Source organism: Fundulus heteroclitus, chromosome 13 (genome assembly GCF_011125445.2).
Source record: "Fundulus heteroclitus isolate FHET01 chromosome 13, MU-UCD_Fhet_4.1, whole genome shotgun sequence".
Lineage (NCBI taxonomy): Eukaryota > Metazoa > Chordata > Actinopteri > Cyprinodontiformes > Fundulidae > Fundulus > Fundulus heteroclitus.
This window is the reverse complement of record NC_046373.1, coordinates 8,385,373-8,400,125: the sequence shown is the minus strand read 5'-3', so window position 1 is coordinate 8,400,125 and position 14,753 is coordinate 8,385,373. Positions and strand designations below refer to the sequence as shown.

The 14,753-nt window shown below is 43.3% G+C and overlaps 2 protein-coding genes across 7 annotated transcripts in view; both read right to left on the bottom strand.

Annotated features, from left to right (window-relative positions):
• hoxa3a (homeobox A3a) overlaps positions 1 to 14,753 on the bottom strand; it is a 36,549-nt gene that overhangs the window by 10,207 nt on the left and 11,589 nt on the right. For 2 of the 6 annotated variants that reach the window (XM_036144995.1, XM_036144994.1), the window contains exons 2-3: positions 12,358 to 12,494; positions 8 to 62 (exon numbers count right to left, since the gene is read on the bottom strand). The gene's annotated coding sequence lies outside the window, so the exon portion shown is untranslated. Of the gene's footprint in view, positions 1 to 7; positions 63 to 1,541; positions 1,655 to 2,473; positions 2,493 to 4,867; positions 5,213 to 12,357; positions 12,495 to 14,753 lie in introns of those variants that run through there. The other 4 variants (XM_036144996.1, XM_036144998.1, XM_036144993.1 and 1 more) reach the window with 4 other exon arrangements.
• On the bottom strand, positions 9,464 to 11,924 carry LOC105934305 (homeobox protein Hox-A4). The gene is made up of 2 exons (XM_012874228.3): positions 10,680 to 11,924; positions 9,464 to 10,202 (listed from the first exon to the last, which is right to left on the bottom strand). The coding sequence occupies exons 1-2, from the start codon at positions 11,119 to 11,121 to the stop codon at positions 9,841 to 9,843; spliced, it is 804 nt and encodes a 267-aa protein (XP_012729682.2). The 5' UTR covers positions 11,122 to 11,924; the 3' UTR covers positions 9,464 to 9,840.

The window sequence follows — 14,753 nt, the reverse complement described above, 5'->3', positions numbered from 1 at the left end:
GACTTACCGAAGGCAGCTCAGGGTGTTTCCGAGACTGCGCCTGAAGTTACTCGGCCGGATTTCTGCAACGAGAAAAGGATTTTTTTTCCTCCTCTTTGTAGCATTTTAAAGCTTTTTTTCTTCTTCCTGAAACGAGTTTTTCTATGTATCGTTATTTCGTTTATTTATTTTCAGAATACTTCAGCATTTTCTCCAAAACAAATGAATGCGGGTTTTAATTTTATTGACTTCCTTTTGAAGCATAATTCTTCATTTTTAGGGAGCCATGATTTAACATATATCTCCAGTTAAAACAGTTCACTGTGGCGTAATTTAATTTTGTTTATTTCTTCACCCATTTATTAGGAGCAGAATTCTATTTTTTTTTTTAAAAACACGTTAAGCTAAATTTCTTTTTTAGAAGTTTCATAATATATTTCAGAATATAATTTCAAACCTAAGAAGGATCAGATGAACGCTAATAACTAGGCCCGCATTTAGTGTTGGGAAAATAATATTTAAATCAAATACGGGGTGGTTGCGTAGATTTCTTAGATTTTTTTGCAAACATTGTCATGATATCCTTTTGTGTCACTTGATAGATTCAAACGTGTAATATTTGTTGCAGTAAAAACAATAGTTCCAAGATCCCAAAGCTTTTGAAGACTGTCATTAAATATACACATTGAATGCATTTAGAAAAATAAGCAACGCTAAAATGAACGTTCCAAACATGAATTGCTTTTTAAAAAAAATCAGACAAATAATTCTCATCGCTGCAAAAACACTAATAAGTGAAAACAAATAATTGTCCAGTATGCAAATAACGTATTTGTTGCATCTCCTCTCCCAAACGGATCGAACAGTCATTAGCTGGCGCTCGCCACCTTCCCAAAGTCCCCGCGCCCATAAATCAAAGCCGGAGCGCCGTGACCTCAGCGCGGCCGCGGCGGTCCTGGATGGCACTCCGTCTTCCATTATATCCTCATTTCCCCATGGCAGAGCGACACAACAACAACCCCGACGCTCCCCGACAGCTACTTCTTTTTATATTCTTCTGCTTTCCTCTTCTTTTTTTATGAGGGATCGTCTTGATGCATCGTTTACGCACGGGCGCGGCACATAAACCAGCTTTAAAGACCCGCTGCTGTTTTAGTTTTATGGGACAGGTTGTCACCCTGAACCGCCGGTGCGCGCTTCTGTTTCGGGTGTTTACTGGAAGTTGGGATAAATGGGGGGTTTATTTACTTAGACTGGCCTATTTATCCCCACAAAAAGCGCCTAGCGTTATTGCTCGTGTTGTTATGGTGTCATTATTCCCACTGGATTCTTTGTGCGTTTTTGATACCGTCTACAACGATTGCAACGAGGCTTTTTGGATTTAAAAAAAATGCGACATTGATTTAGGTTAACGTATGTTATGCAATACGGACAGCTTCTTGATAATTCTGTCGCTGCAAAAAAAAAAAAGAAAAAAAAAAGAAGGAGCCCCCCCTTTTCTGACTGACCTCTGCCTGGCGCAGCAATAACTCACGACAGTAATGAACAATCGGCGGAAATACCTCAAAATAAAATCCATCCTCCCAAAGCTCGAACTCCGACTCCGTCCGCGTGGAAAAAAAAAACACATATCCGTCCGTGACAACAGAATACATCCACAAAACCCGGGGTTTCTCTCCTCTCCTCCTCTCCTCAGCTTGAATCGACTTTCTTTTTTCTGGACACACACACACACACACACATACACATACACACACGCACGCACACACACGCAAACTACAAAGCCAGGACTCCCCTCCCGGAAAGTGGGGGTAACCAGCATATAATATGCTTCATACGACCAGACCGGGGCTCCGGTTTTCGTCCCAGTGCCATAACACCGCGCGGTATTATGCGCCCTGCTCACGTGACGCAACGTCAACTTAAATCCCCTTTTATTTGAGCCCGTGAATCATTAATGGAGGCAGTCATTGCCCCTGAGGAGAAACGGATTGGGCTTGGAGAAGGGGGGGGGGGGGGGGAGTAAAAGAAGAAGAAGAAGAAAAGAGGGGCTGTGTGATAGTGCAATGTATCTGGCTGAGGAGCAAGCCTCTCACTGAGAAGCAGCTTTTCCACGTGTCGCCCCCATTCAGAAGGGGAGAAAATGGCTGTTCTGACACTTTTAGAGCGCCATATATTTGGTGCCTGTTAGCAGCTGAAAAGGCGAAGAGATTCGAGCGCACTTGCGATGGGAGAAAGCAGTCCAAGAAAGAAACAAAAAAACAACAACAAACAAACCAAAAAAAAAAAAAAACATGATTTAACTCCCTCTTTATTCCACCGCTGCCTTGCTTTGCGGGGTTGTATTTCACAGCGCTCAACTCAACACCGCCCCCCCTGTTCTCATCGCGACACTTGTACATTAGTATAGCACTTTGTCAGCCTCTGATCCCTCTCCATCAGCGCGGCGCGCACGCTGCGGGGGTAAATAAAAACCAAACGTTGCCACATTTACCTGTCACACACGGAGAGGCTGTGCGTCCCGGTGGTCGTGAGGGGCGCCTGTCAGTCAGCGGTGGGCGGAAAGGAAAGGTGAGGTGACCAAAGACAGGCTCCTCGACCCCGCTGGTTTGTACATGGACCCCCATTAGGACTAACATGGACCAACGAACTGAACTCGATATCGTGCGTGATGAAACCGTTTTCGAGGTAAATCCCTAAGTAAACAGAGAAGCGCTTTAAGGAGGTGACTTCGTGTGCGCACAAGAAGGCGTGTGCCCAATAACTCCTATAGCCCGGAAGAGATTCTCACTCCTCTCGGCACCGTTTGGCGCTTGTTTTCCGTCAACACCGAGCAGCGGGCGTGGAAAAATCTCCACCACAACTATTAATCACGCGAGGCAGACAGAGGCTCCATCCCACTCCCACATTATGGCTTTTGTCCTCTCCTGCTCCAACTTTAGAGGCAAACATTTAACACCAAGAGAGCAAGAGAGAGAGAGAGAGCGCAGATCTGGTTTCGTCACTTTTAATCAACATCCAGCCACAAAGTGGACTCATGTTCATGAAAACGCACCAGTGTTGTTGTTTTTTCTTAAATGTCTTAGTTTAATATGTTATTGTGCGTGTTTTTGCAGATGCAGACTGTTGCAAAAAGCGTCTTGGAGCTGCATGACAGTGCTCTGCAGGATAACCCCACCCTACCTGTCGCCACCGCACCTGAACTTTCCCCTGACCCGTGCCGAGAGTTGAGTGGGGAGTCAGACGTCCAAGCATCCAATTTGGTAACTACAACTCCCCCCATAAAAAAAAAAAAATAAATAAATATAACACGGTAACATTTCTAACTTTTTGCTATTCGCGCAAAACCAATACACGACGTTTGAATGACGTTTTTAATCAAAAATAACGCGAACGTTTCCAGATGCATCTCCACAAATCAAGGCTCCTTATCTCTGTCAGCACGAAGAGGAGCCGCAGGCGCAGAGACCCTCTGGATGTCGGCCAGACGGCGGGCCATATCTTCCCACAATGTTGACACTCGGAGCTCTTAACAGCCAGGCTTGGGTTACCGAGCCTCTCAGCCGAAGATAACTGCTGTAGCGAGGTTTACATCGGCCAACATCAAGACTAATGCGAAATTCAACGCCTCGAGCTGAGTGGAGCCATCTCTAATTAACCCCAGACCAACGCTGCGACCAGGACACAGGAACTGTTTGCTTTGAAGCGGTTGCAATAAAGAAATGTTGTATTTTGTTGCTGAAGTGGCGCTTTATTTTCCCTGAAAAATGCTATAGCGGGCGTTTTTTTTTACCCTAAATTTAAATAATAATAATAATAATAATAATAATAATAATAATAATAATAATAATAATAATAATAATAATAATAATAATAATAATTATCCTAAATGTAAATTATAATCTGAGTTAAAGGAACTGATAAGCCTTTATAGCTCCTTAACTTTATTGTTATAGACTATCATTGTTAGGGAGAAGGCTGAGCTGATTAGAACCAAAAAATAACATCAATTAGAAGAAAAAGAAAGAGTTGCGTGGATTTGTAGAATTACGCTTGGTTAAATAAAAGAAACAGCCTTTGCAGATCCTTAATGTTAGGTTTTTACGCTAACAATGCATTAAACAAAATCCACCTTTTCAACAGTTTGCATTAATCCAAAGTGTAAAAATAAACAATTCAAGACATCAGTGCATCTCTGAATATCTCATTCAGCCCAGCAAGTCTTGCAACATGAAACTATATGATGATAACGATCCTATTCTGACACTAAAGCCATCTTTCACCATTTGCATTCTTCCACACATCCTAAAATAAATGATGAAATAAGCAAATGCATGTGCATTTGCGGGTATTCGCCCCCAATCTGGTCACGCAACAATAAAAAAAAAAATTGTAAAACACTAATGACACTAATTTCTCAATATCTCAATGTACACTCAGATTAAAGGCATGTTTTGGCCATTTGTACGTATGCACACAGTGGAGAAATTGCTGCGTGCTTGTGGGTGTTTGCCACAAAAAAGACACACCACGACGACTAATAATAATAATAATGATAATAATGTCATATTTAATCTTTTTTTTTTAAATCATCATAATTTGAGGTCTTTGAGCAATGATCATTTTACAATAGAATCCACACCTGATTTCCTTCATCACTTCCCCAATTTACTTTGAATGTAGTTTTTTTGAGAGCCTCAAAATGCACGTCTGAAAATGTGCAACGTTTAACCCATGTTGGCACACCAACACTTAGAAGAAACAACGATCCTAAAACATTCTGCCATTTCAGATTATTTGACCCAGTATGGTATGTCTTCAAGCAAAAAAAAAAAAAAAAGAAAAGAAAAAAAGAAGCAAGAATAAAAACTCCACCACATCTACTCACAGGTCATGATGGTTCTGCCGCCAGAAGTTCTGTCAGAGGGAGAGGAAATGTGACTCGCACCTTGCAGAGCATCACTTCAAATGAAATTAAGTCAGATTTTCAGATCTATTTCTGACCCCCCGGGGCATTCATTATTCAGCAAGTCACGTGAACAAGAGGAGATTAAAATTTCAGCACTCTCAAAGTGACCTCTATTCGCGAATCAAATGACTTGAAATGCGTAATTGAACTATATATTTGGACGTCTGCGTAAAGTAGGTGCCAATCGGGGCTCGGCGTCATCCTTCAAGCCCACAGAGTAGGAGAGAGTTTCTGCCGCAAAATGCATTCATATTTTCCAGATTATTATTTTTTTCTCCTCCTCCCCCCCTCCTCCAATACGCGTGGTTAGCGAAATGAGATGCTTGTTTGTGTCCCTCGTAGTTTTAAACTAAAAGGCAATTTACGATTTACGCTCCGTAAACCCATAACCAATAAACTTGTCGACACATTTATGGGGCTTCAACCAACACATGCCAACACGTTCTCAAATTTATGCGCCCCAAACACGAAGCATCGCAGCATGTTTCTGCTCATGTGCGCCCTCTCCTCCTCCGGGCCCATGCCAGCGCTCCCCCTGTGAACGATCTGCACATGCACAAGCGCCGTCTCTTGGAATCGCTCTGGGAGAATCCGCGGCTCGGTTTCACACTTTAAACACGGTTATTGTTTGGCACGCCGCCTTTGGATAAATCTCACATGGGCTGACGGAGGTCTCGGTGCTGATGTATGGTCTGAACACTGTGTGTGTCGAAAGGTCAGGGGTCAGAAGAAGTGCTCGGAGCCTGTGATTGGCCAGCGGCCGCTGCTGTCCCCTGGCTGAACTCTCTATTGTTTGTCAGGTAGTGACCAACACTCACACTTGGTGCTCTAACGTTGGCGGAGATCTCCTTGGAGTGGCGAAGCGGGGACGATATGCGTGGCAGGATACTGATAACAGTTCAGGTTTGCTGTGATCCATGTCTTACCAAGTATTATATGTCCACAGATGTCTTTCTTAGGTTGACAAGTCTTCACCTTTTTTTTTTTTTTTTTTTTTGCCAATAGGTCCTGCCCATATTTAGACTAATAACAAACCGGACCTATATTAGCCTGTTTGATCTACCCCAGCCACCTATAAGCTATATTTAAATGATTATAAAAAATATATTTCCTATCTTTCCATCTTTTCACCGTTCACTTTTCCACATATGGTAGTTCTGTTATTTTCTGTTTCTTTCTGATAAAAGCAGGCAGCCACCTCGGCCTGGGTGGATTTGGACCGTGTGCCTCTGCCACGTCTCTTCCTGATCCAAGAAAATCTACATAACAGGCCATGAAAGTGCACGGATTTGGATCTGAGACGAGGAAAGGATGAAAAGAAAACCAACAACAACAACAACCAGATGATGCAAACATGTGTCTCAGCGAAACTAACTGGAAGGTTTTGATGCATCAATAACACTGCGATCTATTTTCCAAGGAGAGAATATACAGCTTTTCACATTGATCTCCAAGATAAACCTCGGTGCAAATGAAATGACTTGTGGAGAAACTGTTTATTTAAATAACATGGTGCAGGAGCAGCATTTAAAACACACCACTACGGGAACGTGCACGAATAGACCCGTAGTGGTGCTCAAGCATCTGGCCTTTTGTCCTGGATGAGAAAAGTAGCCTTTCTGCTGTGATTCCAATGTTTTTTTTTTTCATTCACCAACATTTCAAAATACAAATGTCATCAATTCCCCCCAAACATCTTTTGAAACGTGATAAGCATTTATTTGGGTTCTTATGAAAATTCCACACCTGCTGGACCCACTGCACCTTGCCTCTCCCTCCTCCTCGTCCTGTTATCCCTCATGCAGCAGTGCTGAGCGCCAGGCCAAACTCCTCTGACCCGCAGCATCACACAGACATGTAATGACAGTGTTTTTACAATCCCTAACCACAATGCTCAACATTATATCACTGTTGCAAACATTACTTGGCTTACTGGCCTAACGTTTCCTTAGAAAGAAGCTTAGAAAAGGAAAGGTGTGGGTGTTGGGGCATCTGGGTGTCAAACCGCTTGCCTTTTTGTAGAACAAGGCATGAGATATGACAAGAGGCTCCAGTTAGTAAACGGACTCAGATCCCAATGTGGGAGTTTTCTGTCCGAACCGCAAAGAAGTCCGTAAAACATTTTGCTTCAACTGCTTGCCGCAGGGTTGTTGTTGTTGTTGTTTTTTTTTTTTAAACAGGCGTTTTAAAGACAGCCATAAAGTGCACTGGACCTGTAAAGCTTGACAAATGGCCAAACGCACATTTGGGCTATTTTATGAAATGTCTGGAAATACTTTAAAGCCACCGATGTACCGCATGGGAAGCATTGACTGTGCTACTCTTCTGCATCTTAAAAAATATTTTATTCATTTGTTTGCACGCATTTTCAGTTTAAGGAGCCGATCTTATAATTTGCCAATATCTTATGATGCAGTTTTATTCACAAATGCCTTGATTTGCTGTTACATTATATTCGGAAATATCTGAAGTATATTTTAAGTTTTGATAACGGCGCCTTTGCACAATAAATGCCAAATGCCAGTGCTCAGAGTTATTACCCTCTTCTGTCAGCTTCAAATCTAGATGCTTGAGGATGTATAGCGTTCCATGCCTTCAAAGCCAAATCTACGCTTTCTTACAAGACGAGAAATTAGTCAGACGAAATAAAATACTGAGAACCACAGCAACAAAAACAAACTGCGTCATGTTATTTAATGCTCGGACCTCCGTTGGGAGAAAGGGCACCCATGTGGACCTTTGGCAACTTTAATTGAAGACCACTGCTTTATGATATGAAAAACATTCAGAAAATGATCAATGAATAGGAAACTCTTATTCAGCTGTCTATTTGGATTAATTTGCATAATAATGGGCCAATTGTTAACACAAATTACACAGAGTGGGTTTTTCAAAAGGGAGGAGAGGTAGGTTTTAAGTTGAGCAACGTGACAGTCTGGTGAGGTATATTGATATAGTATCAGTGTATCGTCACCTGAACAATCCTGCTCCCTTGACCTCAGCAGTGACCCTCACCTCCTTTGCAAATAGCTGCACTTATTAGAATATATTGGGTGCTTTGTTTTGATTTTATTCATTCAGAGAAGAGTTTTTTTTAAAATGATGTTTTAAGTTAGAACATTTTTATGATTATTTAATATATTGTTTGAAAGCATGCACAACATGGTCCACTTCTGTCTGTTTTTGCCTGGATTTAATTTATTAGCATTTGATGTGTTGAAAAAAATATGTCTATCAGGTAAATGTAGCTAAATATAGCCTAGTGTGTTTTTTATTAATATTTTGTTTAAAAAATAATAAACTTTGGCGATGGGTGCCCCTTCTTTTTGGCTTGAGCGCCTTGGTCCCTAAAATCTCTGCGAACGTGCCTGCACCGCAAGGTTTTACAAAGCCAGGATAGGCAAATTAGCTAATAATCATCATTATACATATTTTCTTTAATAGATGTAGAACACCTATTGATCCATAGAACTGTTTCAACATTATGGAGTTATATCTTAAAAGTTAAAGGTAAAAAAAAATACGTCTATTAATGGCAAAATGAATCAATCCTGGATTTCTGCGCCTACGTTTCGGCTAAATTTGGACAGGAGACAGGAGAAAGAAACGTTACATTTGCAACATATTTTTGGGGCTGAATAGGTCAAATGAAATAGCTTTAAAGGCTGCGCGCGGACTCCGGTGCTCGGATCTATCGCATTATTTGAGGGAAATATGGAAAATAAATCCTTGATAGCTGTATTTTATCTCCAAATTTGTATCCTTAATAATTAATCATGGCTGGCGTGATCACGGCCACTTAGTGCGACGATAACGTCCAACGCGCGTGGATCATACATTTCAAAGCGAGCTCCAAACGTCCGCGTACAGCCGCGCGTAAATACAGGGACGGCTTCAAAAACACGCTGTTGCGCTCAAGTGAAATCAATACCCGGCGATGACAAAAAAAAAACAACAACCACAACCGCGTCAGCCTCGTAAGTGGAGCACATCTTTTATTTCACAAGGACAGGTTTAAACCTACACTATATAGCCTACATTACATTGGTCATTACTGAGACAGCACATACAAATATTCACAGTTTAGAACACAACACAGCATCAGGACGCACGACAGCACAAACGAATCTGTATGGACCTTGTGTACAACACCGACGGAACTTGACACGCAAAAAAAAAAAAAAAAAAAAAAAAAAAAAAACCGACTTATTTCCCCCCGCATTGTGCCTTCATTAGGTAGGATTTGTCTATGTACATTAGATGTGAAAGTCACCTGGACTATACATTCAACAGTAAGAACCAACCCAGTCAAACACACGAACTACGCTGCTGCTCCTCTGGCTGATGCCGCCCCCCCCCCCCCATCCCCTCCCCCTCCCTCCCTAAATGAACAGGCATCTACGGAGTCTCCTAAATATCTTTCAAGTATATTTGTACTTTCCATGAGCAACGATCGTTTAAAAAATAAGAATAATCGCAGAGAACGTGTTGAAAAATAATGACCCCCAAAACTTACTTTCTCCTGACTCACTTTTAACTGCGATGATACACACTTTGTGATCCAAGTCCTACACGTCTGAATGTGCGTTGCGTTTTCTTTTTCTTTCCTTTCTTTGTTTATTTTTTTTTCTCTCCTTCCTTTCCGTTAAAATAAAAAACAAACCCTTTAGTTGCCACCGTGGCAAATAAAGGCGATTTTTTTTTTCAAGCTTATATGAGGACGGGTGAGGACGAAAGGGTGTAAAAAGGACGTGGCACAGGCCTGTGTGCAAGCTTACAGAGATATAACACCATGAGTGTAAAATACTGAAAATCGGTCCATCGAATTCCACTTTGTGTTGTTCGCCATCTCAGTCTGGATTATGTGATGGGGGGGATTCTTATTCTGGACACTATAGCCCAACCGTGCACGGCGTTGGGACAAGCTGCTGGCCTGTTTTGATCTGCTGTTGTTGTTGGTGCTGCTGCTGCTGCTGCTGCTGTTGGGCCCCGGAGGCTGAGGAAGAGGCCGACCCGGATGATGAGCGGATCTTTGTGTTGGGAAGCTTGTGCTCCTTCTTCCACTTCATCCTGCGGTTCTGGAACCAGATCTTGACTTGGCGCTCGGACAGGCACATGGTGTGCGCGATCTCCACCCGCCTGCGCCGAGTCAGGTAGCGGTTGAAGTGGAACTCCTTCTCCAGCTCTAGAGCCTGCTGGCGGGTGTAGGCAGTGCGGGACCTCTTGGGCACCCCTCCATTGTAACTGGCGTTGACTGGGAGAGGGGAGAGGGGGGGAGTGGAGGAGGAGGAGGAGGAGGTGGGGGGAGGCAGGTGTTACATGCAGGTTTAAAGAAGGAATTATTTGCCTTATTCGTGTCCACTGGGCACGCACAGTGCATAAATCGTGCAGCACGTTTCTGCAGCCGCTGTTTAAACTCTCTTCTCCTTAACGGAAGAGAACGCGCACAAGCACTCCCATCCAGGGACACATCAAGCTCTGGAATGATTAACAAAAACAGCAGGGCGGAATATAACACTTTGGCTCGCCTCCAGTGCTGGAAGGGTAGTTTGGGTTAAAAAGCAACAAAGGCGCACGGCCCCAGACAGACGAACACGGGCAATAAAATTTACGAGGGGTCCTTAATTACCGACCCTGCTGCTCGATAGTCGTAAATTGCTGCTGTAAGGGCTGCTACTAGTGCTGCCTCAGTGGGGCTTATGCGTGCGTTTCCAGTGGCTGAGGAACTCACCGCTGCTAACGTGGACCTTCTTCATCCACGGGTAGACCACCGGCTCCTTGCCCTTCGCAACGCCGGGATACACCTCACCGGCGAGGCTGCAGTCTTTGCTCCCGTTTGCCCCTGCGCCCCCGTCTGGCGCCGCGGAGAGGCGAGCGCCGTGGCTCTGTGGGACCGGCTGCGGCTGTGCGTGGTGTCCATCGCCAAAATCGTCGAGTCCCGCCGCGGCAGCGGCGGCGGCGGCCACCGAGGGGACGCTGCCGTATTCGTAGCCCGTCTCCGCGTAGCCCGACCTCGGGTAGGATTGCTCGTCGTGGTGGGGGAAGCCCGTATCCTTTGGCCGCTCGTAGTAGTCGCCGTGGCTGGGGATATATCCGCTCTGCGGGTACTCGTCGCACGGTGGGAAGGAAGGCTCGATGTAGTTGGAGTTTATCAAGTAGGAACTCATGGTCATTAATTTGTGAAGTGCAACAATACTAATTTTTATCGCGCTGTCGTTTTTCTGATCTCCACAAAACCCTCCTACTCCCCCCTGTCAAATGTACAAAGTTGTCTGGTCACGTGCGAGGAGGCCACCAATCACCGCGAGTCCTGTGGGCATCATGTAAACAGGAACCAATGGAAAAGCATGGCACTGGCACCAGCAGCAGCGCTCCGACTGGCGTACGTTGGTGTTTTCCTTATTAAATCACAGCATATGAAGCAAAAAGAAAGTAATCGGCCAAGTTGTTTGCTGCGTGAGTCCAAACTTGTGCGGCTGAGGCTCAGCTGCAGCACCGTGGTCCAAGTCTTGGTCCCAGCAGACAACGGCGCTTTTGCAGCTGAAATCTGTTGCGTCCCAGAGGTGCAACGCACATTCTGGTGATGAACACGTCCAAATCCTCATGGTCAGAGAAGAAAACAGATGCCAACAGATGCATCCCATCTGCACATGCTTTTTGCATCCTTCAAACAACCTGCAAAAGTCCCCTTATAAAAAAACAGATGTTCAAATAGAAGAAAAAAAACGGAAGCAAAGCTGTATCCACGTGCTGCAGAGCAAAATTTCCTTGTGCAGCGTACAGAGCCGTGTGTCAAGTGCCTTTAAAGAGGCAAATGAATATGATAAACACTTGAAAGCATATGATTTGCGTGTGCATTGCTGCCGGACGCCTAAGCTAAATATCTTGCAGCAGCCTTTGCAGGGAGCTGCACGTCAGAACTGAAAGTGTACGTGCAATGAGGACGAGCACTAATTTCATTCCCAATGATAACTCTGAATAAACGTGTAAGTTTTGTAAAGGCAGGTAAGAAGTACTACAAATTGAAACAAAATTAAATCAAATTGGGAATTTCTACTACTGAACTCCTTTGCTTTGCTATGAGTTTTATCATCAAGCAAGAAGTGCAATAGTTTTTTTTTAAAGTTACGCAGTTGTATTACAATAATAACAACTACACTAATAATAATAATAATAATAATAATAATAATAATAATAATAATAATAATAATAATAATAATAATAATAATAATAATAATAATAATAATAGGGAGAAATCCAGTTGAGAAATCAGATTCTTCTTGTGATTCAATGCAAAAGAAAAAGACCCCAAAATAAAACACTAATCTGACAAAGTAACGTAAAAAGAAAACTAAAAACTAAAAGACATTTTGCCTGTTTATGATTAGATCATAAAACGTGTGTCTGACCGTGCTGTTCGCCATCAGCCATCGTGTCCACCTCCAGTTTCCGCTCCTTATCCGAGATGACCCTCTGCATCCGTGTTCTTCGAGGATGCAGCAGCAGCAGCGGCTCCTCTCGGATCTGATCCACCTCGACAAGGCCTCTGCAAGGGAGAACCAAAAAGGGGGCCCACAAAACTTACGGAAATACCAAAAGCTTTCTTTTCTTTTTTTCTCCTTTTCTCTCCCTATTTTTTTTTCCTCCTCTGCTGCTGCTCAGCCTCTCTCCTATTCTCTTTTTTTTTTTTGACGCTCCCCTACACAGAGATAACTTCTGCCTGACCCCGAGGTGACACCGTTTCCATTTTGTTTCTGATTAATCTTGCCCATTGACAGTCTTTGTTAAACAACAAGGCGTTGCCCCCTCTCTTTTTTTTCCAAAGAGGCGACATTTTCATATCTGTTAGACGCAGTGACCTGGGGCTCACCCCGGACTTGGACTTCAGTTTTGTAAGGCTCTCTTTAACTATTGGAAGGGGAGGGGGGACTATTCAACAAACAAGGAGGCTCCTCCAGGAATTTGTTGGTTGTGGGGGGAAAAAAATAGCAAAAATACTTATAAGGACATAAATTGCATGCGAGGGAAGGATTTTTCCAATTATTTTCCGCTATGCTAACCTTCAGAAAAGTTGCAGCTTTTGGATTGCAGCCCCTGAGAACAACCTGGCCTGTGCGTACTGAGCCAGAGCTGCTGCTGTGTCCCCTCCTAACTCTTTACAAATGGCGTGCCGGAGATTCACGGTGTCCTGCACGGCCGCAGAGACCACCTGAGAGGCAATGTGTCAACATAATGTCGGCGTGGTAAGACGGCTTCACATGATATCTGAATTCACACTCCGCCGCCTCTTCTACTCTAACGCAGTTCCAGCATAAATATAGAGCTGGTCTGCTAAGCTGTTATCCACTTACTGTAGATTAAGCCGGCGGGGATATGGAGCGGCGTCGTGTTTTACGGCTCGTTCTACTTGTTGCTGATATATGTACCTCGAACACCTTTATTAAAACGCCATTATTAGAAAGGCTTTTTTTTTTTTTTTGGAATGAGCAGCTCCGTGTAATCTGCTTCGGGCCTGCGCAAAGCTGGGGTGTCTGCGCGCAAGGGCTCCTGGAAATATCTGTGCCCAAAATGCAACAAAAAGAAAATCTTTCAGCCCGAATGAGACCCAACAAAGGCGTGTGATCAGATGCTCGTTATCTGTACCATTTTCCACATGAACGTGAAACCGAAAATTGCGCCTGAAACCGCAACAGGCTCGAGTTGAGATTTTTTTTTTCCAGCTTTGGTGTTGTATGGGGGTTTCGGGGTGTTGGCTTTCAGGGCGCATACACGCTGCGAAGTGAAGGTCTAGTCAGCCCACATATATCACGCTGACAGTTTACTGTAAATTTAGATTATCAGAGAAGTGCTCTGAGACGATGGTGACAGATTGCAGACGGCTCTCACAAGGTCTGCTGTCTGCGTGGCGGGGAGGGGAAAAAAAAATTCTCAAGAAATGCCAAGGATCTGAGCTGAAACATGCACCTTTCACGCCTTTAAGGAAACATTGCGGTCTGGGTTGGCATTTTTTGCTGTAATCGTTTTTGCACGGTATGCGTCGCGTTTTCACCACGTTGGTTATCGCAGCGATAATTTGCAATTAGTGTCCTTAACGTTGCTCTGCAGCTGCTGGTTTGGATGGGAAGCGCAGAAACGTTCCTAAAAAGTTGACAAAAGACGCATTTCTTCCTTTGAAAAGCACAAGTTATGTGGAGTGCACAAGTTTCTGCAAGAATGAAAATGAATCAATGTTATGCGTCATGCGCTGTTTTTTGGGGGGGAATAAAACAGATCAGACAACACATGACCTTTGTGGTTTAAAACTAGTGTTTTAAAACCAGTGAAATATTGGTCCTTTTTTTTTTTTGGAAAAACGTGCAGAATCGCAAGCCATCAAACAGAGACAAACTAGACCCCTCTAACTTATTAAGAACGCTTTCATTTTGAAATTAGGCCTGGTGGAACTCATTTTCACAAAACTACAACTTCTCTAAATTGTTTTGGAACTAATTTTTAACTACATGAGCATTTTAACTGTTTCTAAAAAGGCAAAACATGTTACGTGCGTGGACTGTGTTTCATTTGAATCTGTAAAAAAAAAATCCCCAATAAGAACAACAATGACGTGTTTTTAGAAATGTGCAATAAAGTGTTGTAATTTCCATTCAATTCTTCTTCATAAAGTCGCAATAAAAAAAACCTTTAAAACAGAAAGTTGTGATGATGTGATCGGATTCTAAGTTCTCTTTTCCAGGTGTCAAATGTGTGAATGTGCTTTTGTGATATTAAAAGAAGATATACTTTGAACATGAAAGCTGTGTCGTCT